This window comes from Antedon mediterranea, chromosome 5 (genome assembly GCF_964355755.1).
Source record: "Antedon mediterranea chromosome 5, ecAntMedi1.1, whole genome shotgun sequence".
NCBI classification, from domain to species: Eukaryota; Metazoa; Echinodermata; class Crinoidea; order Comatulida; family Antedonidae; genus Antedon; species Antedon mediterranea.
In genome coordinates, this window is record NC_092674.1 from 784193 (window position 1) to 798686 (window position 14494).

The 14494-nt window shown below is 30.9% G+C and overlaps 1 protein-coding gene across 2 annotated transcripts in view; it reads left to right on the plus strand.

Annotated features, from left to right (window-relative positions):
* Positions 1-14494, plus strand: part of LOC140050136 (unconventional myosin-XVI-like) — a 48385-nt gene that overhangs the window by 18334 nt on the left and 15557 nt on the right. Inside the window, exons 4-24 of one of the 2 annotated variants that reach the window (XM_072095189.1) lie at positions 641-784; positions 1102-1210; positions 1449-1573; positions 1922-2123; positions 3370-3526; positions 3871-4018; positions 4266-4376; positions 4706-4999; positions 5218-5259; positions 6166-6280; positions 6941-7088; positions 7352-7457; positions 7741-7930; positions 8257-8465; positions 8769-8918; positions 10775-10945; positions 11144-11219; positions 11309-11472; positions 11783-11857; positions 12208-12413; positions 12778-12880. In XM_072095189.1, the coding sequence (XP_071951290.1) occupies positions 641-784; positions 1102-1210; positions 1449-1573; positions 1922-2123; positions 3370-3526; positions 3871-4018; positions 4266-4376; positions 4706-4999; positions 5218-5259; positions 6166-6280; positions 6941-7088; positions 7352-7457; positions 7741-7930; positions 8257-8465; positions 8769-8918; positions 10775-10945; positions 11144-11219; positions 11309-11472; positions 11783-11857; positions 12208-12413; positions 12778-12880 (3045 nt within the window). The remainder of the gene's footprint in view (positions 1-640; positions 785-1101; positions 1211-1448; positions 1574-1921; positions 2124-3369; positions 3527-3870; positions 4019-4265; positions 4377-4705; positions 5000-5217; positions 5260-6165; positions 6281-6940; positions 7089-7351; positions 7458-7740; positions 7931-8256; positions 8466-8768; positions 8919-10774; positions 10946-11143; positions 11220-11308; positions 11473-11782; positions 11858-12207; positions 12414-12777; positions 12881-14494) is intronic. The other variant, XM_072095190.1, reaches the window with a different exon arrangement.

Below are 14494 nucleotides of genomic sequence, written 5' to 3' on the forward strand. Positions count from 1 at the left end.
AATATGAATTGCTTTAAAGATGTTCCATTGGAGAAACAGGATTTAGTTAGTATTATTGTTACATCATGCTTACACGTATATATCATCTGTATATTTTCTAGTGTGTTTTTTGTTCAAATTGTAAAATGTTTTCTGTTGCTGTTTTTACTAATGTAATGATGCATAAAGGTTACAACATTAACCATAACATTAATGATAAGAAACACATTATGATTTTATGTCTAATAATTTCAGTTTTTTTTTTTAAAGAAAGTGATAATTTAGTTGAATGCATGAACATTTAAAACAACATTTTTGTATGAATGATATACTGTATAATATCTGTATATATAGGCCTACTGTTTTATAATATATTTATGTTTTTTTAAAGAAACATTTGTTTCCATAGATTTTTTTTATGGATAATTGATTGTACAGTATGTTACTGCATGAAAACCAAAATAGTTTCCATTTCTATTCATTATAACACAACAAATCATTTAGTTTTAGAAATTAATTTGCTTACACAATAATAGTTCTTTGGTGCTCCATACAGTATCGTATCAGTGTCAAAGATATTAATATATCTACCATATCAATCAACATCTTTCAGAAAGTCTAATCTATTGAGACTATAAATATTGGCTTATTTTGTTTACAGTGCTGTGTAGATGATAATTTGTCGGTGGCTGAGATACTGATTCAACGAGGTGCGGACATTAACGCCCGGGATGATGACTGGTGGACACCTCTTCACACAGCCTGCGCTTGTGAAAATTCTGAAATTGTGAACCTTCTACTTAGTGTAAGTTTTAATAATTTGTTTATTTTGATGAATTTGACCATTTATAAATGTTATTATCTATGACTTTAACTTTTATGAATCTGTATGTGATATATCAACTTACTGAAGATAGACCTACAGTACTTGGTGATCCATCAGTTATGAGCCGTCAGCCATGATGGAATCAAAATGAATGATGTAATTTGAGATTTGAATGTTGGCCTATTGTATATTTATTGTATTGTTTTCAGGATGGCCTCTTCAAGTCAGCTGCACTGCTTTTAGATAGCAGTTAAAATATGTTTTTTTTAAAATAAATTTATCATAATTATTTACAGAATGGAGCAGATGCTAAGCTTATTGATATTGATGGTAATGCACCTATTGACCACACCCCTGCTGGTAGTGACACAAGACAAGTTATGGAACAACACATGAAAACTTTAGGTATAATTTATTAGCTAAAGATCAACGATTTCAAAATAAAAAAACAACTCAAATATCCACCAAAAGTTTTTGAATTTGAATACAGTATGAACAGTTTTAAACAACACATCTAAAAAATATTGTGCTTCTGTTAAAAACTTTTTAAAATATTTAAAAATAGATTGGTAGATTATAGCAAGTTGTCTTATTTGTACTAACATATATGTCTTACAGTGTTGCCATTATCTACTTATTCCAGGTTACACTGATGAAGAACTTAGAAACATTAAAAACCAAACAGCTCATGACATGCTGTCAGAAGTTCAAGAGTTTGTTAACACTGGAGGCAATGTTAACGCTACCACTGATTCTGGTATATCTTTAGTAAGTACTTACTTTATTCACTTTTCTTTTAAAAGAATGGAAATCAGTTGCTTTTTATATCTTTCTGTGTTTTTATCATTGAATATTTTACTTTGATCTTCAGAATGAAGAAATTCCACAAAAAAATATTTATTTATTGTCACATTCGACAGAGAAGGAAAACTAATAAAATGGATTTAAAATATTTAAAACAATATAAACTTTTTCAAAACATTATAAAAACTTTCAACAATATCACATATCTTTTACAAAAGCATTGATAAAAAAAAAGGGTCAAGAGAATTATCTTTTTCAAATATTAGAAAATAAACATTTTTAGAGTAATATTTTGTTTTTGTTTTCTAACAGATGCACGTTGCAGCTGCCAATAACTACAGAGACGTGGTCCGTCTTCTAAGTGAACACAAGGCCAACATTGATCTACAGGATAATGAGGGCTGCACTCCACTTCACCTGTCGTCCAAATTTGGCAACACAAGAATGACCAAGTTACTGGTCAAGAATGGTGCTAACCCATTTATTGTGAACAATGATGGCGACAAACCTAAAAGTATGTTGTAAATGCATATATTCTTTTGTTTCAAATATTTAAAAAAAGACTTAAAGAAAAGTCTAAGTTGGCCTGTCACACCAAAATCAGTCCGGGCCAAAATCGGTCCGGCCTAATCAATATTGGATAATTGTTTTATAATAATTGTATTGAATTGATATATTGATTGATTAACCATAAATAATTAATAAATTAAATTGTTTTTAACATCATGGGGAAACGAAGATGTTAAAAAAGAACAAAATGGATTAAAAACAGGCAGAGATACATATTGTATACAAAAAGCCTAACAATTAGTACTAATTATTGATGAGTTACTACTAATAATGATAATAAAAAAAACAGGCTTAATTTATAATATTAAAATAACAAATAAAACCCCGTAGTTTTCAATATAATGACTAATCATGGCCTTTTTTTAATGATATATACATTATGTCTCATTTTGCGCACCATATATTTGTAAGACCGGACCACATTTGGCGTCCAAAAACAGTCCTACTGCCCGGACCGATTTTATCCAGGCCGGACCAGTTTTGGCGGCCAAAAAACAATTTAATTGATTAATTATTTATGGTTAATCAATCAATATATCAATTCAATACAATTATTATAAACAATTATCCAATATTGATTAGGCTGAGGAAGGAAAAAGGCCTCAATCATAAATAAAATCTAGCTGGCAATATCAGCGTCTCATACCCGTTCGTGTGAGTGTGTGGCAGGCCGAAATATGAGTGAACACCTAAGTCATGTTTTTAGATAAAATACATTTATTTATAGTATTTATCCGACAAGATAACTTACTAATATATATCATGGGATATTTTTCTAGCCATAAACAACTTAAAACAGCATCATAGGCCTAGTAATTCAATTAAAATCGACAGAAGAAAAGCCCGGACCGATTTTGGCAGTGGCGGACTGCTTTTGGCCACAATTTTAGAGCCAAAACTGGTCCGGCCGGACCGATTTTGGCCCCGGACCATATTTATCCTGACAGGCCGACCTTTGTGTCATTTAAGAATTTTTGGTTTAGAACCATGTGTCGTAAAACGACTTTGAGTTTAACGATCAACCCATATTATTTGGTTTGTGAATAGTAGCACTAATTAGCTATGTAAGACCTGTTGTTTTGTAGTTATAATTTGGCCTAGAAAAATGTAAGACCTGGCCTAGAAATATGTAAGACCTGGCCCCCTAGAAAAATGTCATCAAAAGTATCTAAATCTTTGTTATTACACAGCTATAGCAGCAACTGACCTGATTGAAGACATTTTAAAGGCAGCCGAGCAAGAATATAAGCCAGAAAAAGCCCAGCAGACTGTAAGTGATGAACCAATCTATGATGCAGCTATCTATGAAGATACAGTCTCTCTACTCAGGCTAAACAGCAAAACTATGTAAGTAACATAGAACATCAATAATTAAGTATAGACTTAAGAGACTTAAGTATAGACTTAAGTTATAGAATTAAGTATAGACTTAAGTTATAGAATTAAATATAGACTTAAGTATATACTTAAGTGTAGACTTTTCCTATGGACACTTTCCTACAAAACTAAGATGTCGAGTGTAACAATATAGGTTTTAACACTACAACCAATCACTTTGTTAGGCCCTAAAGATGTCACTTAAATATTGTTTTGGCCCCAAATGGGAATTTCCCTGTCTAATATAATTTGATTAACAGTAGAAGTAATTTCAACTTATATAACATAAATAAAATGTGTCTCATTTTGTTAAGACGGCCTCGTCACATTTCGTTGTCAAAATCTGACATGATCTTTGAGTCGGAGACAAGACTACCAGGAGACGAGGAGAAACGAGAGGAGGACGAGGAAGAAGAGGATTATGTGTACAGAGGATTTAAGATACCAAAAGAGAAAGAAGCCGTAAATTGTTAAAAAATCAGAAATTATATTTATAAAATATTTTTTAAACAAACTTACAGCACAAATTTAACACACCTTGAATTTTCAACACGTTTCACGTGTCTTCATAGATCAGAAGATTCCACTATACTAAACTAAGGACTGTAATTCCAATCTAATATAATTTAGCTAATCATTTTTCTCTGTTGTCTGCAGCTTGTTTGCCATTTTTATCATTTTATTCAATTTCAATTACCTTTTGTGACAGGGCTTCCTTCCAAAAACCAGTCAAACAGATGACCTTGCATCGGTAGCCAACCTCACTCAGAACACCCTTCTACAAGAACTAATGCTTCGCTACACCAAGGACCAGATTTATGTAAGAACATTAATGTTATTTGCATGATCATGATTTGGTATTCTTGTTTAAATGTAACACTATTTTTGGAGAATGATGAATAGAGATATAGGTAGGCAGATATGTGTTAAAATGTATGTAAGCTCTGTCTACACTAGCAAACTTGATAGTGATGTGATGTGCCCATATATAGACATGACTAACATCATATCACTACCATATTTAAGCATATCGTCACTATATTTGAGCACATCACACTTTTGTCAAACTAGTTTGATAGTGTAGACAGAGCTTAAACATAACAGAAAGTTTCTTAAATTAATTAATAAAGAATATGTTTTATTTTTTAGACATATGTTGGAGATATTTTGATTTCGGTGAACCCATTCAAAGAGCTTCCTATCTATTCTAAAAGTATATCTAAACAGTTTGTGGGCATCGTTGACCGGGGAAAACTCTCACCTCACATCTACGCAGTTGCCGACCGCTCATTTCAGACACTAGTGCGAGGGAAACGTTCCCAATGCTGCATTATCAGTGGTGAGAGCGGAGCCGGCAAAACTGAAGCTTGCAAATATTTTGTGCAACATCTTTTGTGGTCGGCACAAAGTGATGAGAACTTCTTGAACAATAAGATACAACAGGTATACTAATATTTAACTTCTTCTAAAATAATGTTTTTTTATATTAAATGTACAATTTATTTTAGACGATATTATTCCCTGTGATTAGTATGTAGAAGACAATAAAGGCTGTTATCATTATTTTAATTTATTCGTTTTAAAAGACTGAGTGAAAATTAAATTATGTACTTTAAATTGTTTTTATTATCCAATACTTTTATTGTAACATGTTTGTGTAGGGCTTTGATGATGGGAGAATACAGAACACAAAGATACAGCAGGTAGATTGGTGTTGTGCAACACATTTTGAATCATGTCACCGCTAAAAAAAAAAACTAAATTTACAAAATGTTTCATTTCATTTTAAACATGGTTTTATCTCTGTTTATTGAATTCTGTGTTTTTTTTCCTAATCCTAACAAATTTCACTCATAAAATTGTGTTTCATTCCATTTTAATATATACAATATTTTGGAATAACATTGTTTTTCACTCTCTCTCTCTATTAAATATTGTATTGTTTTTTTAAAATGTTTTATCTTCTAATCTAAGTTTAATATATTTAACTCATTAAATTATTGATTTATTCTACAAAACACATTCATGAATAAAGCTTCAGAATTTTACTGCAGTCTGCAGAATTCAACCTGGTCATTTCGAAAGCTAAAATTCATTGACTAATTTTGTTTTTTTGTATTTTCATAAATATACCTACAAGGTTAAGTTCCATCTCTCAGCAGCTCAAGGACATACCTTCTTCAGCAATTGCATATTTTGCCAAACAAAAAGATGCTAGTTTTTAAAAAAGAGCTAAAGGTTGCTGATTCATTTTCAAGCTAAATTTCATTGACTTATTAATTAAAAGAGCTAAAAGTTGCTGTTTGCCCTTTTGGTGTAATATCTAAAAATCCAGAGAATTTATTCTGGTAGTGATTTGAGTGACCTAATGCTTTCAAAAGTTGTCTTGCTGCTTGTTATATTATGTGTGATTATGGTAGGCTACGCTTTAGCAAAAAGAAAAAAATACAAAGTTTGTATTTTGTTTGAGGTCCGCCATAGTTGTCTGGTCTTTTAATTTTGTCTTTTTGGTTTATTGTAAAATAATTATTATTTACCTTACAGACCTTTAAAAATTAACACCCTGTTTATTTATTTTGAATATTATGTTTATTAACTTAACTTAATAGGTAAACCCACTTCTTGAGTGTTTTGGTAATGCACAGACAGTCATGAATGATAACTCAAGTCGCTTTGGTAAATACTTAGAAATACAGTTCAGCGAGAATGGCCATGTACAAGGAGGTATGCTTTCATATTATTACAATGTTGTAATATTAACAACTGTATAATGGATGTGCACACTGATGCATTAGATTTGACTGGATTTTAAAGAGTGAGTGTTCAAGTGGTGATAGTGAAACTGTTATTATGAGCCATAGCATCAGCGAAGCGTTCAAGGCTCACTTGCTTCATGGTTCTGGTGGTAGAGCTATAAATAAATAATAAATAAAATTAACTGTCTCTCTCCAGGTTTCCTGGTTTTTGTGATGGGATGAAAGTTGTCCCAGTTTAGTTTATTATCCATCTTTGTTTTTTAAAGAATTAAATACTGAGCTAGCTTAAAGGTGATATTTTCATTCATGCTGTAATGTTATTCTAAAAGTTTAGACCTACTGGGTCTAGACGTGACAAAGGCCTATTTTAATCTGCATACAGTTACAATGTAAGTTCCATGTATATCAATTTGCATGAGCCTGCATCTATTGTGTTAGTGTAGCAAGTAAACATTCAGTAATCTTAGCTCATACCTTTAATTTTATCTTTCAAAACACATTGTCCCCATTGACACACTTTTTGTTTTCTTTATTTTTTCACACAAAGTATGTGTTGTATAAACCAATTTTTCCTGTTCTACTTATTAAATCTAATTATTTCATGTTACTTTCTTTTTTGATTCCCCAGCCAAGATTTCAGAGTATCTGTTAGAAAAATCACGTATTGTTTATCAGAATGAGGGAGAGCGGAACTTTCACATATTTTATTTAATGTTCAGCGGCCTCTCACCTGATGAGAAGAAACGCTACTCATTAGACTTTCCATCGAGACACTTGTAAGAATAACAATACTATGATAATTGATATTGCGTTAAGAAATTCCTTTATGGATTTTTATATTTTAAGATAGGAGAAAGGAAACAAATAAAATATATGTGTTATCCGCTTAATTAAATTTTTTGAAAATAATAATAATAGTTGATTCTTATGTAACCCATTTAAGCAAGCTGTCAATGCACTAATTTAAATTAATGAAAAATTGCTTAATGAAAGTAACCTCTCATGTTACATATTTTATTTTTACTCTTTTCAATTTCAGCTACTTGAGTAACACTACAGACACGAAGGATTTGACATCGCCAAAGAACGTGGAGCGCTTCTTTGGCGTCAGAGAATGCCTTCGTCTCATTGGTTTCACCTCTGATGTAAGTAAACATTTTCATTTATTTGAATCTGCAATAAAACACAATTTATTTTTAAAAATTATAATTCCTATAGGGATCCATTGCAAACAAAAATATTTCTTAACATTTCTAAAATGTAAAATATGGAGGTCATTGTCCATTAACATCTGCTTTGTTGGTAACATGTTTGTCTCAATCCCTTTAAAAATTAGTTTGTCATTTCTTACTTTTAAAAGGAAAGAAAAAACCCAATAAAATAATTGCATTGAAATAAAAAACATTATTTTTGCTTTTCTGGCATCAGGATGAAGACAACTTGTTCAGAATTTTGGCGTCACTTCTTCACATTGGAGATATCGAATTTAAAAAACTGGACAATTCTGATGCAGCTGTCATCATTAATCCAGAGGTGCTTGACATCGTCTCAGAATTTCTTCAGGTTCCTGCTGAGGATCTCGAGGCTGCCATCATATCAGAATCAAATTTTGTTAGAGGTAATATATATCTTCTAATTACTGGATATAAACCATATACTGTTTTATCTATGAATAAATCCTGCATTGACAAGCAAATTATCTAACAATCTATAGAACTTATAACTTTAATTTAACTTCATTAGTTTAGTATTTGTTGTTAATTGATACCAAGTGTTTTATACCAAACTTAATATCACAAGCCCCTTGTGGTTTCCTTGATGTCACTTTCGTCTTCTTTTAATTTGTTTCACTCATTTTTGTTATGTGTATTGTTTGATGAGATGAATTAAGAGATTGATTTGAATTGCACAAACAAAAACAAGCGTTCTTTAAATCTTTTACAGGTGAGATGATTAAAAGAGAGCGAAACGTTTCACAAGCTTGCGATTGTCGTGATGCTCTTGCAAAGGCATTGTACGGCCGTCTCTTTAGTTGGGTTGTTAACAGCATTAACCAGCTTTTGCAACCTTTAGAAGATGCACCAGCATCCGTGGATATTGGTGTTCTTGACATCTTTGGTTTTGAAAACTTTACTAAAAACAGCTTTGAACAGGTATAAAAATAAGCTCTGTCTCTACACTATAACACATATGTGACAAAAAAAATGTGATGTGCCCATATATGGACATGATGATGTCATATCACTACCAAAGTTCGGCACATCACCCTTATTTTGTCAAAGTAGTTTGATAGTGTAGACAGAGCTTAAGGTCAGAAAACATTATTTGTGTAATGAAAGATTGTGTGATGATTCAGAAAAACTTTCATCTTTAATAAGAAAGTAATGATAAAGATATTCAATAACCAAAATAATGCCAATTTAATAATTTTATAAAATAATTATTTTTGTTTTCAGATTTGTATTAATGTTGCAAATGAACAGCTTCAAACATTTTTCAATCGTCACATATTTCAACTTGAACGGCAAGACTGTGAGATTGAAGGAATTAAGATGGACAACATTCAGTTTACCAACAATGAACCCATTGTTAACATTTTTCTACAGGTAAGACATCTTGTTTCTATTGAAATGCAAAAATTAACTTTGCCAAAATAAAATAAACACCAATCAATCAATCATTATTAATAAGAAGAAGATTTTTAAAGATTTGTGTGCATGTAGTTGGGGGTAAAATGGCAAAATCAGCACTGTGGTCATGTTGCAAGAGTTGTCAAAACAATATAGATTATCTAATAAAACCTAATGCCATTTTTCCCCAGACTGTGTACACAATACAACGTAAAATCAAACTCTTTCATTACCCTCATACTTTATATCAAACTCTTTCATTACCCTCATACTTTATATCAAACTCTTTCATTACCCTCATACTTTATATCAAACTCTTTCATTACCCTCATACTTTATATCAAACTCTTTCATTACCCTCATACTTTATATCAAACTCTTTCATTACCCTCATACTTTATATCAAACTCTTTCATTACCCTCATACTTTATATCAAACTCTTTCATTACCCTCATACTTTATATCAAACTCTTTCATTACCCTCATACTTTATATCAAACTCTTTCATTACCCTCATACTTTATATCAAACTCTTTCATTACCCTCATACTTTATATCAAACTCTTTCATTACCCTCATACTTTATATCAAACTCTTTCATTACCCTCATACTTTATATCAAACTCTTTCATTACCCTCATACTTTATATCAAACTCTTTCATTACCCTCATACTTTATATCAAACTCTTTCATTACCCTCATACTTTATATCAAACTCTTTCATTACCCTCATACTTTATATCAAACTCTTTCATTACCCTCATACTTTATATCAAACTCTTTCATTACCCTCATACTTTATATCAAACTCTTTCATTACCCTCATACTTTATATCAAACTCTTTCATTACCCTCATACTTTATATCAAACTCTTTCATTACCCTCATACTTTATATCAAACTCTTTCATTACCCTCATACTTTATATCAAACTCTTTCATTACCCTCATACTTTATATCAAACTCTTTCATTACCCTCATACTTTATATCAAACTCTTTCATTACCCTCATACTTTATATCAAACTCTTTCATTACCCTCATACTTTATATCAAACTCTTTCATTACCCTCATACTTTATATCAAACTCTTTCATTACCCTCATACTTTATATCAAACTCTTTCATTACCCTCATACTTTATATCAAACTCTTTCATTACCCTCATACTTTATATCAAACTCTTTCATTACCCTCATACTTTATATCAAACTCTTTCATTACCCTCATACTTTATATCAAACTCTTTCATTACCCTCATACTTTATATCAAACTCTTTCATTACCCTCATACTTTATATCAAACTCTTTCATTACCCTCATACTTTATATCAAACTCTTTCATTACCCTCATACTTTATATCAAACTCTTTCATTACCCTCATACTTTATATCAAACTCTTTCATTACCCTCATACTTTATATCAAACTCTTTCATTACCCTCATACTTTATATCAAACTCTTTCATTACCCTCATACTTTATATCAAACTCTTTCATTACCCTCATACTTTATATCAAACTCTTTCATTACCCTCATACTTTATATCAAACTCTTTCATTACCCTCATACTTTATATCAAACTCTTTCATTACCCTCATACTTTATATCAAACTCTTTCATTACCCTCATACTTTATATCAAACTCTTTCATTACCCTCATACTTTATATCAAACTCTTTCATTACCCTCATACTTTATATCAAACTCTTTCATTACCCTCATACTTTATTTTAGCCATTTGTGCAAGTAGGTGAGCACTTTAATCATCATTTAATACACTTATTATAATATACTTTGATTATACTGCTTTCTATGCTTTACAATTAGAAACATGTTGGTATTTTTGCCATTCTGGATGAGGAAAGTCATTTCCCGAAAGCATCAGATAAATCTCTTGCGCAAAAGTTGCACAACGGTCCAGGAGCCACCGGCAAAGGCATCTACTTTACTCCTAAAGACAAAGGAACCACATTCCAAATACTTCACTATGCTGGCCAGGTAAATATAGTTAAAATTTCGCTTTTTTATTTTCTGATTTTCTAATAAATCATAATTTTGCAATCCATCCATCTACTGTGAGAAAACTACCAATTTACCTCAAATTTCTTGGTAGCAGAATGAAACAAATTTCAAATAATCACAAAGGTGAATCAGTTTCTCTCTGAATAATGTTTGATTTTTTTCTTTTTTTTCCAGGTGAAATATGATTTAACAGGTGTTTTGGAGAAAAACAGGGACACTCTACCAAAATCAATCCTGTTCACAATGAAAAGTAAGTATATTAAAGATTTTTTATAAAAAAAAAATTGATCATACCTAAATGCAGTACCATGATTGACTATACGTTTATTTTCATTTCAGCAAGTAACAGTTTAGTTGTCCGTGAGCTCTTTCAAGGTCGTTTAACAAGGACAGGTTCGTTGGCTCCTAGCGCTAGGCAACGGCAATCACGAAAATCACAAAAAAATACCCATGATGCATTTGAATTCTTTAAGAAAAAGAAGGCACCTGATGTGGCAAGAAAGGTAGTGTTAATTGACTAGATTGACAAAAAAGTGTTATGTGCCATAATATGGTAGTGATGTGCCCAAATATGGTAGTAATATACACAAGTATGGTAGTGATATGACTTCATCGTGTCCGTATATGGATACATCACATTTTGTTGTCACATAAAGTTTGATAGCTGTGTTTTTTTTGTTGCATTTTAACATTTTGTTAAAAAATAAGATTTTGTCAACTAATTATGATAAAAGAATACACATACATTATCTTTATTTATATTTTATAAAAAATGATATTGAATTATTTTATGCATTATTTTGCCCTTCACAGCCATTAAAAAAGAAAGGTCCTCCTGTCAATGTTACTGAACGAAAAGGACCAGCAACTGTTGCCTTTCATTTCAAGGTAAGCCAACATCCTTCATCCAATATTAATTTATAATTACTTTAATTTACTTCTTATTTTGATTTTATTATCTTGTTTGCCACTGTTCTTCTATGTAATTTTACCAAGTGAAAAATAAATATATATGTAATGTTAATATCAATAAATTGACAATTCTTTTTAAAAAACCAAAAATTAGCGAAAACTAACTTTGACAGTTTTGTTGTCCTGATCAGACAGCTTCTTCAGAAGAATGACAAAAAAAAATTGTCAATTTATATCTAAAAACTAGATTTTTAAAATATGTCAATATAATTCACTAATATTTTCATTTCAAATCTGCATATTGAAGTTTCTGGTTTCTACTATAGAATTCACTGGCCGAGTTGATCTTAAAAATGTCCAAGTGTGTCCCTCATTTTGTCCGTTGTATAAAGCCCAACACGACCAAAAAGCCTGACAAGTTTGTCCCAGAGTATGTGATAGCCCAGATGCGATACACGGGCATCATGGAAACAATACGTATTAGGCAACAAGGCTTTGCTATGAGAATTACATTTGAAGAATTCTTGTCCAGGTAACGTTTAAAAAAAAAAAAAAGTTTAAACTATTGATTTAGTTTTAACTGTATAAAGTGCATAGTAATAATAATTGTATTTTATATAGTGCCTAACCAAAATAAATTTTCTCTAAAGTGCTACGATACAAGGCTCAAAATAGGTAGAAATTATGTCATTTCACATGATATGCTACTAAAAAGCACTTCTTGAAAAGTTATATCTCAGTAAACTGTCTCAACAACAATCAAACTTTCTTCAAACTGTTGTAGTAGAACAAACAACTGATCATAGATTAAATATAGCTAAGGCACATCTCATTATATATTGCAATACTTAGAGACATCAGATGAAATGTAATACTGTAGTATTGTCTGCTTCTAGGTATTATGCTCTAACCTTAGGCAGTGTGCCAATGAACAGCACTCTTCCAGTTCTGCAAAAATGTAAAAAGGCTCTGGAGTCATGTCAGCTAAAGGATTTCAAGGTAGGATTTTGTTATTTTTATATCATGTAAATACAATTCTTTTAGCTTCTGCTGCTTTTGTATTTTTTATACCGCAATAAATAAATGTAAATAAGATTATTAAAATTGTTTTCTTATAATATTCTAAGGAAGAATTTCAATAATACAGTATTCCTGGACAGTTCCTCTATAACTTGAAGAGAAGAAAATATCTATGTACTACCCTCTATAAGATAATATGTTCCAAAGATCTCTTTCTTTATTTATTCATATTAACTAAATAGTTGTACTAGGATATATAAAACATTAAACTTTAACTATTTACTCACTACAGGATTTATTTATACCAAGACTTAACCTTTGCTGGCTATTTGTTACTATGTGACCAATAAACATGATATTTATTAATCAATGCATACACACATTCTTCAATTTAACTACCTATACTTACTGACAAAAGTACAATAAATCATACAGTATACAATGAAGTATATATGCTTATGGTTCAATGACATTTTAACAATGCACCAACTTAAACTACTATGAAAACAAAGTTAATTAAAAATAACTTCTGAAAATTAAGTTAATCAAGTTGATTATTGATTGTGTCTCCTGGCGATTGATAATTAGTCATGTGGTACATTGTTCATTTCTTTTAATTCAATTAGAAATAAGTCTTCTTTGTTACTGGTGTTAAGTTCTTGTTAGTTCACGTGTTAGTCCTGCTTTGTCCGTTGGAGTTGGAAGTAAAAGATGATAATGATATAAATAGCTTTTAAATTATCAGCAGAATTAAAAGTAGTACACAACCTAAAGTTAAATACACTGAATGCCTAGTATGTTGCAATGTATCTTTGCACCCAGGAGTATAAGTTGGTACCAATAGACAAAACACAAAAAACGAGCTGCACTATTTATAATAGTTTATAGAGTGCCACTGTAAAACCTACTATTATTTATTTTATCATTTTTTTTCCTAAAATAATATTTTTGCAACTACAATAGAGAGAAGGGGACACCTTCAAGACCCAACAAAGAATCCCTTAATAGGGTGTCCTTGAATAGAGATTTTTGGTGTTAAAACAGATATATTTCCCTCATTTGTTTCATGATAAAGCTGCCATTAATAGAGGTGTCTCTTAATAGGAGTGGCCAAACGAGAACTTATATTGTATAATCATTCATGTTGTTACTTACAATTGTAAGTAAGTATATTGTATTGTCACATTTATACATTGATGTAGCTACAAATTAATCACCCAATATAATCAACAGAATCTCATTTTAGTATGTTGTAATAAAGTTCCTTACTTTATCTTATTGATTTTTCCAAACACCGTTGATCACATTTCCCGTGGTAATTTTAATACCTACCCACTTCCTATCCCTTTGGGGATAATAGACGGTAAACTGTCATTCCGAATTGGTTACCTATTAAAGCTAATACAGTACAAGCAATGACTGCTGCTGTATTGTGTGATATTTGTAAGCTATAGAGGCTGTATGTATGCTACTTATAAATGAGCACGTTTGTGGGGATGGCCGCAGTCTAAACTAAGCTAGGTTGAATCATAATAATTTTACAAGCTCCTCTGAGCGCTACCAGCATAACTGAGATACTCAATCAATTTATCT